The sequence below is a fragment of the Tenebrio molitor genome, chromosome 3, assembly GCF_963966145.1.
Source record: "Tenebrio molitor chromosome 3, icTenMoli1.1, whole genome shotgun sequence".
Taxonomy (NCBI): domain Eukaryota; kingdom Metazoa; phylum Arthropoda; class Insecta; order Coleoptera; family Tenebrionidae; genus Tenebrio; species Tenebrio molitor.
Window position 1 is genome coordinate 24,061,232 of NC_091048.1, and position 18,989 is coordinate 24,080,220.

The 18,989-nt window shown below is 41.6% G+C and overlaps 2 protein-coding genes across 5 annotated transcripts in view; one reads left to right on the forward strand and one right to left on the reverse strand.

Moving 5' to 3' along the window:
- Positions 1-3,587, forward strand: LOC138127062 (glycine dehydrogenase (decarboxylating), mitochondrial). Its single transcript, XM_069042920.1, has 5 exons — positions 1-242; positions 292-370; positions 459-983; positions 1,033-1,421; positions 1,467-3,587. Exons 1-5 carry the CDS (start codon positions 60-62, stop codon positions 3,252-3,254), a joined length of 2,964 nt encoding a protein of 987 aa, XP_068899021.1. The 5' UTR covers positions 1-59; the 3' UTR covers positions 3,255-3,587.
- Positions 3,262-18,989, reverse strand: part of LOC138127063 (TBC1 domain family member 30) — a 24,986-nt gene continuing 9,258 nt past the window's right edge. For 2 of the 4 annotated variants that reach the window (XM_069042921.1, XM_069042922.1), the window contains exons 2-6: positions 18,617-18,941; positions 12,186-12,335; positions 8,863-9,234; positions 8,526-8,811; positions 3,262-5,316 (exon numbers count right to left, since the gene is read on the reverse strand). In XM_069042921.1, the coding sequence (XP_068899022.1) occupies positions 3,594-5,316; positions 8,526-8,811; positions 8,863-9,234; positions 12,186-12,335; positions 18,617-18,935 (2,850 nt within the window). In that variant the 5' untranslated portion in view covers positions 18,936-18,941 and the 3' untranslated portion in view covers positions 3,262-3,593. Of the gene's footprint in view, positions 5,317-8,525; positions 8,812-8,862; positions 9,235-11,912; positions 12,130-12,185; positions 12,336-18,616; positions 18,942-18,989 lie in introns of those variants that run through there. The other 2 variants (XM_069042923.1, XM_069042924.1) reach the window with 2 other exon arrangements.

An 18,989-nucleotide genomic window follows, 5' to 3' on the forward strand; every position in this document is an offset into this window, starting at 1 on the left:
ACATTGTCATTTCGTAAGCGATTAGTTCACCAGCAATTAGTCGCAGCGCACTCGTAAAAATGTACAAAGTGGCACTTCGCACAAGACACTTTCTCCCGAAACTCAAAAATTTGAGGTTTTTGAGCGCAGGACCTGCCAAGCCTGATGGACCTCTGTTCCCGCACAAAGACGAGTTCCCAGGGAGGCACATCGGGCCTAGGGACAGCGACATCATTCAAATGCTGGACTCGCTCGGCTTCAAGGTACTCGTATTTTCAAAATAAATTAAATTGTATTGTGAAATTAATTTAGAGCTTGGACGAGCTCACTGACAAGGCCGTTCCGCAAAATATCCGCCTGAATCGGCAGTTGGACATCGAGGAACCTGCTGGTAAGTGGAACACTTCGGGGGGTCAAATGCCAAGAGATAAAAAGCTCTTGGGGGTCCAGTAGTAAACAAGTTTTATCTTGTCTCTTAGGCGAGTACGAACTGATAAACAGGATCAGAAAAATAGCCGAGAGGAACAAGATATGGAGGTCCTACATCGGCATGGGGTACCACAACTGTTGCGTACCGCACACCATCATGCGGAATATTTTCGAAAATCCGGGCTGGACCACCCAGTACACCCCCTACCAGCCCGAAGTGGCCCAAGGACGCCTGGAAGGACTCCTCAACTACCAAACAATGGTTTCTGACTTGACAGGACTGGACGTCGCCAACGCGTCGCTTTTGGACGAAGGTACCGCCGCCGCTGAGGCCCTCTCGTTGTGCTTCCGCCACACCAAGCGGCAAAAAATGCTGCTGTCGGACAAGCTGCACCCCCAAACCATCTCAGTGGTGGAGACGAGACTGTCATCGTTGGGACTCCGCGTCGAAGTGGTCGACGTGAACGAATGCGACTTCTCGAGCCGAGACGTCGCCGGGGTACTCTTTCAGTACCCCGACGGCGACGGGAACATCACAGATTTCAGCGCTGTGGCCGAAAACGCCCATTCCCACGGTGGGTACTGTTGTAATTGGGGCAAAAAAGAGTGACGTTGCGATTGCAGGTACTTTGGTCTGCTGCGCCACCGATTTGCTAGCTCTGACATTGCTGCGACCTCCGAGCGAATTCGGTGCGGACATCGCCATCGGTACCTCTCAAAGGCTGGGAGTACCACTGGGTTACGGCGGCCCCCATGCCGGTTTCTTCGCGTGTCACCAGTCTTTAGTGCGACTCATGCCGGGCAGGATGATTGGAGTGACCCGAGACGCGGCTGGTAGAGACGGGTACCGGCTGGCTTTGCAGACCCGCGAGCAACACATCCGGAGGGACAAAGCCACCAGTAATATATGCACGGCTCAGGCGCTATTAGCAAACATGTCGGCCATGTTTGCCGTTTATCACGGGCCGCAAGGTCTTAAAGACATCGCCACTAAAATACACAACTTGACTCTGGTAAGTAGACCCGGTTCTGATCGGCTTGGCTTGATGCGATTATAGGTGTTAAGGCACGGATTAACTCAAGACGGTAATACCGTAACGAACGAGCTGTTCTTCGACACGTTGCGCATCAACCCGAAGAGTACCATTGATGAGGTGCAAAGCAGGGCCAACGAGAAGAAGATCAATCTGAGGTACTTCGATAACGGAGACGTCGGAGTCGCGCTGGACGAAACCGTCACGTTTCAAGACATCAACGATCTCTTCTACATCTTCGGGAGCGCCCACAGAATTGAAGACTTGACCAACAACCCCATGGTGCGCGAACGCTCCATTGCCAAAAGCGAATTCAAAAGGACTTCGCCGTTCTTGACGCATCCAGTGTTCAATTCCCACCACTCCGAAACTAGAATTGTGCGTTACATGAAGACGTTGGAAAACAAAGACATCTCTCTGGTACACTCGATGATTCCGTTGGGTTCTTGTACCATGAAGCTCAACTCCACCACTGAGATGATGCCTTGTTCCTTCAAACACTTCACCGACATCCACCCTTTCGCTCCTTTGGACCAAAGTCTTGGGTACCACCAGTTGTTTGCAGAACTGGAGAAAGACTTGTGTGCCATCACTGGATACGACAGGATCAGTTTCCAGCCGAACAGTGGTGCTCAAGGGGAATACGCTGGGTTGAGAGCCATCCAGTGCTACCACGAAGCTCGCGGTGACAAAAACAGAGATGTCTGTCTTATTCCGGTCAGTGCCCACGGAACCAACCCAGCTAGTGCCCAGATGGCTGGAATGCGAGTGGAACCAGTCAGAGTGAAGCACGACGGTTCCATAGACGTCGACGATCTCAAAGCCAAAGCAGAAAAATTCAACAGTCGCTTGTCGTGCTTCATGATAACATATCCTTCGACCAATGGGGTGTTCGAAGAGACTGTCGCAGATGTGTGCGACATCATCCACAAGAACGGCGGCCAGGTCTATCTAGATGGTGCCAACATGAATGCCCAGGTGGGTTTGTGCAGACCTGGAGACTACGGCAGCGACGTCTCTCATCTCAACTTGCACAAAACCTTTTGCATACCTCACGGAGGTGGAGGTCCCGGGATGGGTCCCATCGGTGTCAAGTCGCACCTTGCCCCGTTCCTCCCAGGACACCCCGTGGTGAACCCTCTAGGGGAAGACTCCCCCAGTTACGGTGTCGTGAGCGCTGCACCTTTTGGCTCTTCTGCGATTCTCCCCATTTCCTGGGCTTACATCAAGATGATGGGACCCAGAGGGTTGAGGAAAGCCACGCAAGTTGCCATCCTGAACGCCAACTACATGTCCAAAGTGTTAGAATCGCACTACACCACTCTGTTCAAGAGCCCCACGTCGAACCTCGTGGCCCACGAGTTCATCATCGACACCAGGGACTTCAAGAAGACGGCCAATATCGAAGCCGCGGATATTGCGAAGAGGCTGATGGATTACGGGTTCCACGCGCCGACCATGTCCTGGCCGGTGGCTGGTACCTTGATGATCGAACCGACGGAATCGGAGGATAAGCAGGAACTGGACAGGTTCTGCGACGCTCTCGTTTCGATCAGGCACGAGATCGCGGAGATCGAGGAGGGGAAGATGGACAAGAGGGTGAACCCGCTGAAGATGGCGCCGCATACGCAGGAACAGGTGGTCAGTAGCAGTTGGGAGAGGCCGTATACGAGGGAACAGGCGGCTTTCCCCGCGCCGTTCGTGCGGCCCGAGGTGAAGGTGTGGCCCACGGTGGCCAGAATCGACGACATCTACGGGGACAAGCACCTGGTGTGCACCTGTCCGCCGATCCTGGACGAGTACAACTATTAAGAACAAATAAACAAGAAAATGTATTTATTGAGTCAACGCTATAACAATTTTAAGGAAATATATTATTTGCTACAATCTTTAGAACGGATCTGGCACAGCGCAAAATAGTATCAACGAGGTTTTATTGATAATAAATGTCTAGTCGGCACCATCAAGTCTAGTCAACAAATTCCTGTTTTGATGGTGTCACCGCTTCGGGTAATATAATAAAGTCAACGCACCAGCAATGAACCAATGCCAAGTAAATTTCATACGATCCTTACTTTAACAATGAATTTAATTAGAGCAGTCTTTTCCTTATTACAAGCACAACAATAAAAATAGTGTAAAGTTGTTTTGTCATTTTTTGTACAGTCCTAGCTTCAGAGGAACCTCCTTGTTTTGCCGCGAGTTCATCGGGATGGGGAAAGGGTTGAATACCCTATTCGGGGACTTGGAACCCGGCGATTTTTCGCTCGGGGACTTGAGTGTCGACATCCTGGGACTCGCGGGGCTGCACAGCGACGCTCCTTCCTCCAAGCTGAGACTCAGATTCTCTTTGGACTCTCCGTCTTGATCCGATATTCTCTGGGAACCACAAACGAAATCGTCGCATCTCGATATTCTATAAGAATCAATAGCACTTAGATCGATCGAATCGTACTTGAAGTCCTGTTCCGAGATAAGATCACTTTTGGGCTGGCTTTCGTCCGGGAGAGTCCGCAGGTTCATGACACTCGCGTTCAGGATCAGGTTGTTGTAGCGCTCGTCCAGGTTCCTGCTCTTCTCCAGGATGCTGGAGTACCTGGAGCCGTATTCCGGCGATTTGTTCTCCTGGTCTTCGTCGATCTGGGTCGGGGGGGATTGTTCCTTGTCGTCTGTCGGAGAACATTCAAGATTAATACTGCTCAGAGTCGTGTCATAGAAACTCGCCGATGATATCGTTTCGGTGTCTCTTGGTGACGCTATTGTTGCGTCGGTCCCATTGTCTTGGTGGACAAAAGGTGGCGACGGTGATAATCTCGACTGGCACTGCATTATTCGGTGCAAAATTAACGAGTTCTCTTGTATGATTTGTAAGGCGCGTTCGCTGTTCCGTCTTCCGTACTTCGTCCGGACCGCGCCCTCTTCGTCCGGGGGCGTTTTGATTTCTTTAAGGCATCGGACGCGATCCGCCAAGAACTTCTCGAAGTCGGAGCTGTCGTCGTCCGACTCGACGCTCTCGAAAATGTCTTTGACACTGGTCGAAGCAGTATTATCAAAAATATCACTGGGAATTTGGCTGTCGGAAGAATTGGCAACGTCTGCTTCCTCACCAACGACTTTATTGTCTTTGTTCATAAGATTCTCGGGATTGTCTTCTGCGAATTGACTTTTGATTTCTTGGCGCTCTTCGTCTGAAGACGGCTCGCTCGGGTCATCGCACAATTCCGTGTCCGACGAAGAAGAACTGTCGCTGGTTTTGGGGGCGTCCTTCCACAGAAGAGTACTCGGGGGTACTCGAACCGGAGGGATGCTCCCCTTAGGCGGACCCAGTCGTTTGGCCGGAACCAGAGCGCTCTTCCCCAGCAGCAGGTGGTTCATGGCGACGGGAGCACTTGGTGGCGGTTGTCTGGAAATGGCGGCGCTGAAGATGATGTGAGCTTGTCTCTGCCTCTGTTTCAGCTTGACGTACTGCTTCTTCAGAGCGCTTATGTCCAAGACCAGGCGGTCTTTGGCGTAGAGCTTCATTTGCTTGTCGACACTTCCGGGGAAGAGGGTCGGTACCGAACTACCCCAGGGGTTTATGTTATACAAATAGTGTTCCCGAAGACTCTTCAGTTCGGTGAGGGGACCTATCGTTACCACGGCTTTGACCAGCGCATTGGCGTCGATCAGTTCAAACTCGAGGAGTTCGCGGGTCAGGGCCCCCATGATGCAGTAGAATTCGTCGGCGCTTCGGACGCTGAGGATTCGCTCGGCGAGGGTTTGCCAAATCGCTAAAGCCGTCCTGAGGAGGATTTCGTTACCTTCCAAGAGGATCAAGTCCCACACGCGTAAAACCGTGGGTTGGGGGAGACAATTGCAGAATAATGTCAGAAACCTAGAAGAAAAAGAAATCATGACAAGAAATTAACCTTCTACTGGGTGCTCCAAAATTCGCGGAACAACGTAGTAGTACGTTGTTAAGTAATCATTAATATAGCAGGTAAAAAAATCAATCTTCTTTTTTGTGGAAGATATAGACCTTTTCGTTACACTAAATGTGGCAACATTTAAAAACATTCTATGCATCCCAATAGTCTGCAAATATTTCATTTTTGTTGTATCCATGGAAATGAGAGGTAAAAATCAGAGCCATGTTGCCGTACGCTATTTTAGGTAAAACGAATATAAAACTACTACTTGAAAATGATGGAAATAATGAAGAAAATAATTGCAAACCTGATGACAATCGTTCAGAATTATTAGGCCACTGGGTAGTAAAAGACAAATAGTCCAAATCTTTTTTAATATTTAAAATAAATGAGATCAAAGCTGCACATTTTGAGCCTCCATATTTTCAAGTCTAAGAGGTATAGAATTTTTTTATTATTTTTCTCGTTATCTTCTAACATGAGTTGACATTGCCTCATTGAGTTGTTCCGCGAATTTTGGGGCACCCAGTATATGGGGAAAATCTTTAATAAAAGTCAACAGAAATTTCACAGAACCGTGGTGTAAATTGGACAAAGACCATTAGAAGAAAAGAGAAATTCCAGATGAAGAAAAAACGTATGTCTTCATCAGGAAAAAAAAAATGTGATTGAGAAGAGATCAATAAAATGAGAAGAGAAATAATGTACCTAAAGGAAATAAACTTGACGAAAAAAGTGTAGGAAGAAAGACGAAAAGTCCGTATTTGATAGAAGATAATTGAATGTGCAGAATCTATAGAAACACAAATTGATATCAAAAGAAAACTTCTCAAGGATGAATGAAAAATCAAGCAACATGATATTGAAGGTAAATGTGGAGGAAAAAGGAAAGAATGAAAAAGTAAAGTTAAGTTTAGTTCAGAAGAGGAAGAAATGTGTAAAACTTGCAGGAGGAACTTTTTTAAGGAATGAAGAGAAATAAGCAGTAGAAGAAAAGTAAAAGAAGATTTGGAAAGAAAGGAAAAAGAAAAAAAAAGAAAGCAAATGGAAGTAAACAGTAAAAGAAAAGAAGGAAGTAAAAAACTATGGAGAAAGAAAAATTAAAAAAATTAATCAAAAAAACAGTAAGAAATAAATGAAAAAGAAGCAAGTGTGAAGAATCTATAAGGAAGATCTACAAAACTTAAAAAAAAATGTTGAGTAGAGATGAAAGAATTAAATTGGATTAAACAAATGTTGAAAGTTACAAATATCTGAAGAAAAAAGAGTGAAATATAAAGAAATAAAAGTAGATCATGGACAGTAGAGTGAAGACGCAGTGAGAAAAAGGTACAGAGGAGGTAAGAAGAAGGAAAAGAGGAGGTAAGAAGAAGGAACCTGAGGGCTAGACTTGTGGAATCGAATAAAACTAAAAAAAATCTTCTGAGAAAGAAATATAGGAGAAAATTAAAAAGAATGATGAAAGTTTTGGAAAGTGTGAATAAACTGCGAAAAGAATGGAAGGATTAACTTGAACGAAATGGGATGAAAGAGAGGAGAAACTGAAGAAAAATTTTTAGAAGAAGGAGAAATGAACAAAAGACGAACCGACGAGAAAAGGTGTAAAGAGAAGATGAATAAAAAAAAAGAAAACGGAAACCGGACAAGAAATAGAAAGGGGAAAGTCGTTCCCGAAAGAGTACAAATGGCAAGGTCAAGGGGCAAAAAGAGAAAAGAAAAAGGGAAGAGCTACCAGGGAATAATAAGAGGGCTGAAATTGGGGATTACAGAAAAGCGACAAGAAAAGGGAGAAGAAGAAATATACATGGAAAGAAAAGTTCATATAGGCAATAAATGGTGGAAAATAATGACAACATTAGTAAAGAGATGAAAACAACAAGAAGAAGTATCGAATACGCCATGAAAGAAAACAGGGAATAATGTCTGCTCATGGGAGAGGACTACAATGGGAGAACAAGAGAAAGAGGAGCAAGAAATTGGGAAGAAAGGAGAGGGTGGATGGGAAAAGAAAATTCAAAGACAAGACAAGAAAAGAATGCAGAGGGTAAGAGACTGATCGAATGGAGCGAAGAAAATGGATGGGAGGTGTTGAATAGGAAAAACAAGGGAACGAAGAAAGGAAATGAACCTATATAGGTAGCAAGGGAGAAATAGTGATAGATTACGGAATCGTGAACGAAGAAGAATAAGAAAGAGTGGAAGAAGTGACAATAGGAAAGAGAGCAAAGTCGAACCATCTCGAAATAGCTTTGAGGAAGAGAAGGGGAGGGAAAGAACAGAGAAGGAAAGGGGTGGGGATAGGAATATAACTGTTTATTTTTAATTTTTTGGAACTGCTCTTTTATGTGTAAAGAAAATGTAATCAGAAATCGGAAAGCCCGTAGGGCAAAATAAAGCATTCAAGTATAAAACTTGAACGAAATGAAAATTAGAATTAGAAAAGATCAAATGGAGAAAAATGTAATCTTTGGATTAATGTTTGGAAATGAGAAATTTTGTTCCACACTGGAGTTCTTTCAAAATCCAATTGAAGAAGAAATAAAGATCCTTGATCCAAAAAGACAATAGAAGAAAAAATAATGAAATATAAAGAAATAGAAGTAAATCATAGACAAGAGTGAAGACGGAGTGGGAAAGAGGTACAGAGGAGGTAAGAAGAAGAGAAAGAGAGAAGGATTTATACCAAGCGGAAAAGAATTAGAATTAAGGTATAGAGATCTCAGTATTAGAAAAAAGAGAAACCAAATAGAAAGAATCTACCGCAGATAAACAAAAACAAAGAAGCATTGAAAGAAGGAGATGCCACACTGGTAGTAGATTCAAGACTAGTTTAAATGAAAAATGAATGTAAAATAAGAGTAGGAAATAAAGACAAAATTGTAAAAAAAATGTTAGAGAAGGAACCTGAAGGGCTAGAATTGTGGAATCAATTAACAGTAAAAAAAAATTCTTCTCAGAAAAAAATATGGCAAAAAAATTAAAAAATTATGAAAGTTTTGGAAAGTGTGAAGAAACTGTGGAAAAAATTCTCTTCAGAAAAAATGGAACAAAAATTAGAATTAGAAAGGATTAAAAAATTGAGAAAAACGTAATCCTTGGAGTTTTTTCAAAATCCAGTTGAAGAAGAAATAAAGATCCTTGACCTAGAAAGACAATTAAAAGTTGGATACGTTACCATTGCATTGTGAAGACGTTGGTGAGGGGTGGTTCGTAGCTGGTGTTTCCGTCTTTGGCCGCGTTCTGCAGAGCGTCCAAATGCTTGGAAAGGCGTGGCAACCTAGCCCTTAGCAATTCCCTAAACACGGCCATATCCACCGAGAGGCCTCGCAAACTGTCAGCGAAATACGAATCGGGAAGCACTCCTTCGATAAGGTAAATCATGAGCTTGAGCGCCTCAGTCTCACATTTATCAGTCACTTGTAGAATAAGAGCCGCCAGCATATTAAACCCTTGACAGTACCCTAAAACCCAACGATTAGAACGCCCTCTTGACCTCAAAGTCCTCCACTTGCCGACCGCTTTGTTCCAGCGCGCGTAGGCCAGAAGCACCCTCTTCAGCAAAACCTGGTTCTCCTGCCCGTCCTTTCCGCAGAAGAGGCTGCATCCGGTCCTGTGCAAGTCCTTGACGATCTGCACCCCCAACTCCGCGTCCGTCGGGTGGGACCACTCGCTGAAACAGTTCCTCTCCACTTTAGGCCAATCGATGGATCGCGCCGCCAGGTGTCTGTCGGCGAGGGTGAGCCACAGCCGCCTCCGGAACTCCGGGGGAATGCCCCCCGACAGCTGCGCCACCATCTTCATAGCCGCCGACCACTGCGAGAACCCCGACTCTCCGGGGGCCGGCTGGATGGAGAAACGCATCTCGCCGCCCTCCGAAGCGCTTCCTGCGGAAACACCACTGAATTATTTGACGCCACCTGGAGGGTAATAAATAATCAGGTGAGCCTTACGACGGTGATAAATTATTACAAATCTCGGATCAAATTGTTGTCTTTGCCGCACGCGAGCGTCTCCCAGCAACAGGCCTGATGCAAAGCTCGAGCTTTATCGAATGTGAAGCAGGTCTCGCCAAGTCTTTTAGATTTTGGATGATTGATGGCTCGTACGTGGCAGATAGACTCGATCGAAGTACATTTTTATAAGACATGAATGTTGCAAGCTCCAACTTTTTCCATCATATCATTCCGAATGAACTCCACGACAATAAAGCTCCTCCAGGCGGCTTTTATTTCACGAGAAAAATTAATGAGATGATTCCTTTACAAAGTCAAAGGCCCGCTTCTCATGAATATTGTATTATTTAAATTAGAAAAATGTGCGTGATTGCTCTGGAAATAAACACAAAGGGAGGACCACCATTTGCTTGGCAAAAATCTTTGTTGAATGTCAACAGGGGTGGAGCTGTAACTGACGACAGCACGGAAGTAAATACAGTTGGTGTATGTTTCCAAGTTTTTAATTAAAATTGTTCAGCAACACCTTTTCTAGAAAGCAAAAGAACCAAAAGCGAGTGTGATTGACTGGTGAGAATATTGCAAGGACTTCAAGATGCAACAACAAAAATCTGAAAGCACAAGAGCCTCGAGTCGCTGCAATTTCTCATCTGCAGAAAAATAACAACTCCAGCGGAGAGCTTTCGGGTGTTTGGCTAATGAAAGCTCCCCCCCGGACGTGAACATTTTGCGCGCGTGTAAGGTGGTGGCTCGTGATAGCTTAACATTTTAATTAGCAAACAACCCACGTCAGGTGTTCCCGGCACAACCTAATCCCACCCCACACCCTAAAAAATACACCTCATTTCTGACCTTTAGCTCAACTCCCTCATTATTTCCGTTGAAAGCGCGTATCGCGAGTCGAGCCGGTGTGGGTGGAGTAAAAGACTTTTATTCTTCGAGCGATGCCGAGAATAGAAAGTCAGCAATGGTTAAAGTCCTCGATTATGAATTAAATAAGAAGCGGAATCGATACACCCCACAATACAAATCAGAAGTGGATAAAAGCCGATAGCGGGGCCCGATTGGGGCGGTTTTAAGGGATGAGGGCTTGCTCTAAAATAATTGCAGGTGAATTACGGCCATCAGCGGACGAATCGATAAGACTTCATGTTCCTGTTAATCCAGAGCTGTTCCATTTTTGCATCCGACACTTTTTAATTGGTCGCTGCAAGCATTCTGCTCCCAGTTGAACGTAATTTCACCGTTAATTTGTCTCCCGCGGTTTACGGTGTTTGTCGTGTTTGCCTTTAATTAGATGACTTCGCTGTAATAACCACTTTCCGACTAACTACATCAAACATCAAAGTTAGCAGAGACCGAAGAGTGTCAGCTATTTCGGGAGCGGAAGGAACACAAATGTTAAAGGTGACTGGTAACAGCATAACCACACTAGGGACTCAATTTGCTTTCAACAGGAGAGAGCGAATTGGGGATTCGGAAAAAGTCGCCAGATTCTAAGGGCGCCCACGCGGCTGTTACAGACCGCATAGGGTTTCTTTTTGCAATTTTGTCATCCACTGTGATGCTAAAATGTAATAACGCCAGTTGTTTAGACGGCATATTAAGTCTTCCAATTAGATCTTTCATTAATCGAGTTTATTCAAGGAATTTGTGTTGTTGATGATGACAATGGGAATAAGGAGATGGCGGTTTTTGTTTCTGACGAAGACATAAGAAGCTTAGGTCGGCTTTCGGGAGCTTCCGTTTGACATTTTGAGTGTTTTGATCAAATTTCCCTTCGCACGTTAAACGAATTTCTGGAATGTCGCTTCGCTTTTTCCGTCGTTCGCTTCAAAAACTATCGAATTTCCCTCGAGCGTATTTACGTTTAGGAAACAGCAGTTGAGAGTGATTTTGGGGATGTTTTGGTGGGAATAATAGTAAAAAAAGGCGGCAAAACAATCGGGTCAGGTATCGATTTCCTTTCATATCAATATCAGATTAGCAAAACACTTAGACTAGAGTTTACCCTCCTGTGCAATCAAAACGGCGAATACACTATAATCACGTTCTAGTTGACGGTTTAATGAACAGTTTGGGTAATAGAACGAGCGACTGTGACAAATGCGGTACATAATATGAACCGGAAGAGCGATACCGTACGAAGCGATATGATAAATGTTAAAGGTTTTAGCACTTTGTGTCCATTTGGTCGGAATCGTGCCCATAAATCCTCCAGATACGGACTGGTACGAATGCTAATAACTCATTTGGTAAGCTTTTGGAGGTCAACGGCCACAATAGAAGGAGGGAAAAGGGAAATTCGAGATAAGCAAATCGGGGAAAGAGGAGGGAAGCGAATTTGTTAGAAAAAGTTATCAAGTAGATGATTGGGGTTTGTTTGATGAGCGTCGGCGAATGCCTCCAGTCAACATCAATATGCATGAATCGGGCCATCGCGGCGAACTTTTCCTAATTGAATTTGAAAGCTTTGGAAATGCGACAGGAGCTGACTCTATTACAGGGGATAATTAGGGCCGGGGGCGGCTGCCCCATGTGAGCGGGCCATGCAAACACGATAATTAAAGCCCAGCAGGGCCGGACCGGATTAATCACACAAAACTCACCGGTCCCCCTTTGCACCATCGAACCAGCATACGCAGCCTTGTTCTTAATGGAGCTGAAGAAGCCGCTCATGAGGACACGGTCTGCACGCATTCATCGCTATATACAAACTGCACTCTGGCGGATTTATCAGATGTGCGTAGGATCGGCGAAAAGGACCCTACTGGCGGCGGGAGCGCGTCCTTCTCCCGCTCGCGCCGCCCGAAAAGGACGGAACGCGGGGCGCAGCAGGCACGGCCTGCCTGGATGCGGCAGGTATTGATTTTGGTACTCACGTTTGTGAAGTTGGCCGGTGATGACGTCAGAGTGTGCGTCTTGTTGACGACGCAAAGCGTCGCGGCGCTTCAGTTGCCGCACCAGAATGCTGCCGGCGCGCTCCACGTGGTACTCCAGATAACTAGCCAGAGAGGTTAATTCGGACACATCTGCGAACAGGATGCAACGGTGATAAAGACGGCCTGATTTGGTGCCGGTAGAGGCGTGTTTGGAATGGAAACGTGCAGGGTGGGAAAATTGAGCGGAGCGTGTTCTCGTTCCCGAAAAATAACACCCGGGGAATTAATTCCACCAAAATAAATATTGTTGTGGACCAAAGGTAAATAAAAGGAATTAATCCTGGTCTCTGGGGGACAATTTGTGCGGAACTGGAGTCGAGCAAGGATGATTAAATGGAATTTATCAATATTTATGTAATTTCGGAATAAAATGGCAAGGTTCCCGCTAATTACCATGCATAACAGGCTCCGTGTCGGGAGTGTATTATTTACAAGCAATTAAAATGGCGGACCCTTTCTGGTGCTCCATGAAAGTGTCGTGCATTCTTATTTCCGATAATTAATCTCGCGGGCCTGTTCAGGTCGTTAATCATTTCAAAATTGAGGCAGGAAATTTAATAAAAGGCGAACACAAAGCGGGTAAATAAAATTTTGCCAAATAACGATAACTTCATATTTGTAGGCGGTGAGCTAAAAGAATTTTTTCAAAATGTCGGTTATATTTTCACATTTCCGTAGTTTTTCATCTCGTGCGCCTAATTCAACTGCAGAAATTAATCAAGAATCAAGGAATCAAAAAAAAAACGGGAAATGAAATTTTTCCAAATATAAATTTAGTTTCAAATATTTGTCAATTAATTGTCTACTTGACAGTAGGTACAGTCGATGGACAAATAAAACTGGGACAAAAAAAACAATCACATAAGTCAAAATTTACAAATTTGCATCGTTTAATTACGGCTTTATCACAAATATGTTAAGTTTGATATGACATATTATGTAGACACTGACAAATATATTGACAATTCAATGGTCTGATTCACATAGATTAAATTTTAAGTGTCCCAGTTTTATTTGTCCACGGACCGTACCTATCAAATAATTTTTAAAAATGTCATTGAATTATTTAATTATAAACTGAATTACCGTCAAATAATTCTAACCTATTTCTAAAAGCCATTTTCAAACTATGACAAAAATCAAGAAAATTTAAGTGTTTAATTAGCCGGCAAAAATGAAAGTCAGTTCGTTGATTGACTACTACAATTATGGCTGTCAAAATAAAGATGGATGAGATCTATGTGCAACATTACGTGTTTGAAAAAAAAATGTGGTCAAGTGGCTTGGTGTTTGCGTTTCCATTAATGTATGACGTAGCTTCATCAGCTGTCAAATATTTCGTGAAATCAGAAGTGTAGAAAGAAGGAGTGAAAGTGGAAAAGCGTTAATTTAATACGAATATCAGAAACCGTTGTAAAAGTTAGGAAGTAATATAAAGTGAATTGAAAATATCAATTTGTCATTTATCACAACAAGGTATTATCGAAATGAGGTTATGTTTATGAAGGATTTGTCAATTGAAAAGGCGATTTATGTTTGGAAAAGAGAGAGAAGAGATTTATTTGAATACTCCAATTCTAGAATTTCAGAAATTTCCTTTCATTTTGCTATTTTGCAAAAATTTACCAAAATTGATTTGTTTAAACATATTTATTAAACTATTAAATATATTTCAGTAAATTTATAACAACGAATTCTTTTCTTTCATTTCTGTTGAAAGCAATCCTAACTTACAGTTTATTTAGTCACTACCAAAGTTGTTATCCATTTATATAAAATTTATTAAACATTTTTTGTAGGCACTGAAAAAATTAAACCATTTGGAACAGTGTAAAGTTTAAATTTCCCGCCGTTTGATACGAATGACATTTGTTTATGTTTAATCCGCACATAATTGAATATGTTTGGTTTTAGCAAAGGATGCCCTTAGATATTTGCTTCGAGAATAGGAATCGTTAGTTATTCTATTTTGAATGTAAAATATTGTTAACTTGCAAAATGCTCTAATTATAACTGTCAATTTAAAAAAGCAAAACAATTTCCATCCCCTTCCCAGATCAGAATTTCATTTGAACGCCCGATATAACTGTTATTGAAAGGTTTGATCCACTTTTCATTTGACAAATTAAACTGGAAATACAACACTCGCAAATATTTTGATCGTTACCGTTATCGTTCCCTTAATTACATGGTAATTAAGGGGTTCAAATTGGAGCAAACATCGTTCTAAAACGCGCCATTTTCTGATTACAACAGTTAATAAATTATTACAATCTTTTCATCCCTGTGTAGGTAAGTATTTAACGTTGGGACTGTAACATTTAATTGTTTGGTGGCCCTGGCCAAACTTATTCTGTTTCTCTTCAAATTACTTTTCATAAAAAATGTATAAAGCTGAACTTGGCAGCAATAAATATTAAATTATCCTCTTTATATCTCTTAAACTCAGTAGACTAATGAATTTTCCATCTCTATTGGTACTACAGCCGTTTCTTTCTAATGTAACCATAACATCTTATACATTTTTCATCTTCAGTTTTCCACTTGAAAAATACCAACGATTACGTTATTATTTCCCTTAATCTATTTTCCCTGAAGGAAATACGAGATAAGCTTGATACAGAAAAAGTTACTGTGTTACTGCTATTACTGTGTTTTCCCTGAGTGCACGGGTCATAAATATCTAATTTAAAAAAATGTGTGTTTTTGTCAGCAAATACATTTTTCACATCACCTATTACCACTTAGTCCCTTAGGTAGTTGACATAATCTAAATTTTTACTCCTGAATTTAATGTCAAATATTTTTTTTTCTTGTGGCCGTGAGAACGGTCTAGTCCGATTAAATATGAATGTCGCCCCTTCATAAATAAAATCTAAAAATCTTTTTTTTTTATTTCTTCATTACACTAATTCTAAGAATTTCTATGCTGTTGTAAATTGCAGTGGTCACAGAAAAGAAGTAATTTCTAAATTAAAAATAATCAAAAATTACTTGAGGGCTTTAAGACAACAAAATCTATCGGTGTTCATTTAAATTTCTCTTCCTCAAAGAAGATTGGACCAATAATTTGAAACCCAAGCATGTGTACAATGACACCTCAATAACATTGTGGGATTATTGACCAAGTTTCATAATTTTGAGTGAACGAAATTAGAAACGCGAAACCAAGCTTCATCGAAAAAAAAAGTAAAGAAAATTGTTGTGTTGTACCAGTGGAAAAATTGGGTTCGTGAGTTGCTGAACAACTGAAGTTGTTAAATAGTTAGGTAATTTGAATAGATATTGTTGTTCATACTTTTGCTGAAGCAAACTGGGATAATGGCTTTGTAGTAAATTTAATTGTATAGTTTTACAACTTCTTTTGCAAATTCATTTCACCTTTTGCGACTATTAGGTATGTACGTAATATTTTCATGTTTTTGCAAAACAAAGTAAAATTGTAACAGAAATATAATATTCTTCATTAGTACAGGATTATTAATGTTATTATAAATGTTTCTTTCATAAAGTTGGCTGTGAAATTTGCCACCTACAATTCATTGTGTAATTAATTGTACTATAAAAAATATAAATACATACAGGGTGTTTCTGAAATAAGTGCATTAATTTTAACTGGTAATAGAACTCATCAAAAGGAACAACTTTTCTCTCTGCCATTTTGGCGAAAAACGTTGCGTAATGGCTTAAAAAACTAGGAAAGATTTTCCTAAAACCGTTCATATCTCCAAAACTAAGCTACCTAAAAACGTGAAACAACCAGATTCTTACGAAGTGGATTTTTTGCTATACGAGTAGATTTATTTGAATTTCGATTTCGGCGATAAAATACGTTTTCTGGATGAAAAATTGATGTTTTTTTCATATTAGCGCTGATCTCAATTAGCCATTGCAGTATTTAGTGGCGTAGGGCTATTTTAGTGAAAAATCTCTTCAATTTTTTTTTGGAATTAAACATCGTTTTTCGGCAAAATGGTAGATAGAAAAATTGTTCCTTTTGACGAGTTCTATTACCAGTTAAAATTAATGCACCTATTTCAAAAACACCCTGTATAAAGCTAAATTGAGTTGATTATTTGAATGCGTAATAACAGGGGACTTTAAGATAATGTAATTTAAAATAAAAAAAATCCTCACAAATAATTGAAATCAAACACAACAGATGTCGTCTATTTAGCAAAAAGGACAACACTGAATAAGTTCACTCATTATTGTTGAATACTCCATTTTATAATATGATATTACAATAAATGTATCCTGTTTCAGGGAATAAACCATTTTCATTGTTGATAAAGTAAGAAAATATTTATGTGTAGGTTTAAAAAATGTTTAATATTTACCAGAGTAAGTAATGTTCTGTTCAAAAAAGACTACCTTTAGTAACTTAAAACATCTAATGAATAATTGGAAAAATGATCAAGTTTTATACCATAAATCACAGCCAACTACGATGTAAAAAACATTTATAATGAATTACTGTGTACCTAAATTACTCGTATATCGTCCCCAATATTTACCAGATGTATTTCCAAAAACTCAAAAAACAAAACTGAATGAGAAGCAGTTTTCCTTAAATGAAATGATAACAAGAGCGAAGAAATGTCAAATTGTGTTATCTTTTTACAAATATATACATTCTTTTTTATTCCATTTACTTCTTGCTGTTCTGATCTTCAGCTTTTCAATCTTTGAAATTTCTCTGCTCACCTGAAAGTGCTAGAATCTGTTTTTTGAGGCTCCACTCAATTATTCTTGTGAGATTTTTGTCCATCTGGTAATAGTCTGACACAATAACGGGTATTTTTTTTTAAACTTGGCGTTGAAGAGTCGATTGTGAACGCACCACCGGATTACAACTCTGAGCAGCTATTTAGATCTAACCTCACTCTTTGCGTGTTTTTAATATGCAGTTTGAAAAATCAGTCTTTTTTAAGACGAGTGGTTGATCAGGTGTTTAAATCTAACCTCACTTTTTGCGTTGTTTGTGTTTTTAACCTCTCCAATTTGAAAAATCAGTGTTTTCAAGACGAGTGGTTTATTCACAATCGACTCTTCCACGCCAACTTCGACGCCAAATTTAAAAAAACACTCTATACATGACTGAATCGTCCAATTGAACAAACAGCAAAACACATTGGCATCGATGTGGTCTATTTATAAATTTTTATTTGCCTCCTTTGATTTCACTGCGTATGTTAAACAAACAATGTTTGCTCGGAAGTTCTAGGGTTGATTGAGTAACGAACCAAAATTCATTAAATGATTAAAACAGCTAACAATACATTATTATGAAACTGTCTGTGTTGTTTTTTGAAACAAAACATACGAAACAAACATATCTTCCGAAATGACGAACCGCCTCAGTCTAACACAAAAACGATTAAAATTTAACAGTTTTGTCATGTTATGAGTTATGAGTTGAAAGGGACCGTTTAATTAAACAGCGTTTGGTAGGAATAAAGATTTAAAAATTAGGCAACGACTAAACTCCGTTTCTGAGTTCGATGCCGGTAAGTCGTAAACGTCGAAAATACATGCGGTCGGCTCACGTAAACAAACTGGCTGGCCATTCTTGTTCTGGAAACTGTGTGCGGGCGTAAGAGGGAGAAAACATGATGTTTGGAAGATGCCAGGTAAGGGATAGTAGAGTAAGGCCGGCCTGAAATATGACATTTGGTGGGGGTGTGCATAGACGGAAAACAGTCGGACGAGTCCATCTTTCGTAAAATAGGGGTGTTCAACAAACTAATAGTGTTACTGTGACCGCTGTTCTCCGCTGTGACCGGTTTTGTCACGCCACTGGAATATTTTGTCCGCGCAGAGTTCCCCCACCAAATGTCATATCTCAGCCCGGCCTTACTCTATTTTCGAGCAGGAAATTCAAAAATTTGAATTGTAACATTTTAATACCAGTGGAATGCCCTAGGCTGCTTATAATTAATTATTCATGAAATGTTTTGGACGCACTGGAATCTGTCAGCGCTTCAGTCGTTTTATGGCTTAGCGGCATCGGGCTCAGAAACAGAGTATATACAAGCTTTTACATCTTTCTACATTTCTTGCTGTGTCTAAACCTTCACCAAATCGTTACTGACCTGACATATTAAAAGTTCCCCGGAGAGCTTTAAGTGTTTGCTGTTCAGATCAGTACCACCTGCATGTCGCACCACCTCTAGCAGGTGTTTTCGATTCCGATAAGCCGTCGATCGCACTCCTGTGCCCCACGCATACAAAATGATTCCCGCACTCATTCATGTCGAGCGTTCTGCTTTTAATTAAACCTTGAGCCTCGCGTGCTCTTATCACATTATGGCTCCCTTGTCCCTTATTAATGTACCATATGGACGTTAACAATCCGAACAAACACGTACCTTTCTCTTGTAAATGATTAATTCCGGTAACGAAGCTGCGGTGCGATTTGGTCGACGTCGCCGAGTTGTAGTCGGATCCGTTGACGCTGCTGTAGATGTCGACCAGCAGCTCCTCCACCAGGTCCGAGGCTCGTCTCTTCTCCAAGTCGGCGTGGGGGTGGTCGATCGAAGACTTTCTGAGGGTGAGGGTGACGGGCACCGCCTGGACCACGTGGCTGAAAGCCACCTCCGGCGGCGGCGTCTGTCGGGTGAGGATCAAATCGCCGAACATTTCGCGACTGCACGATTCCAACTGGCGGACCCGGCGTTTCGTTGACATGGTGCACTGGCGGTTTTAATTTATGCGATAAATGTGTATCCGGCACTCGTAGAT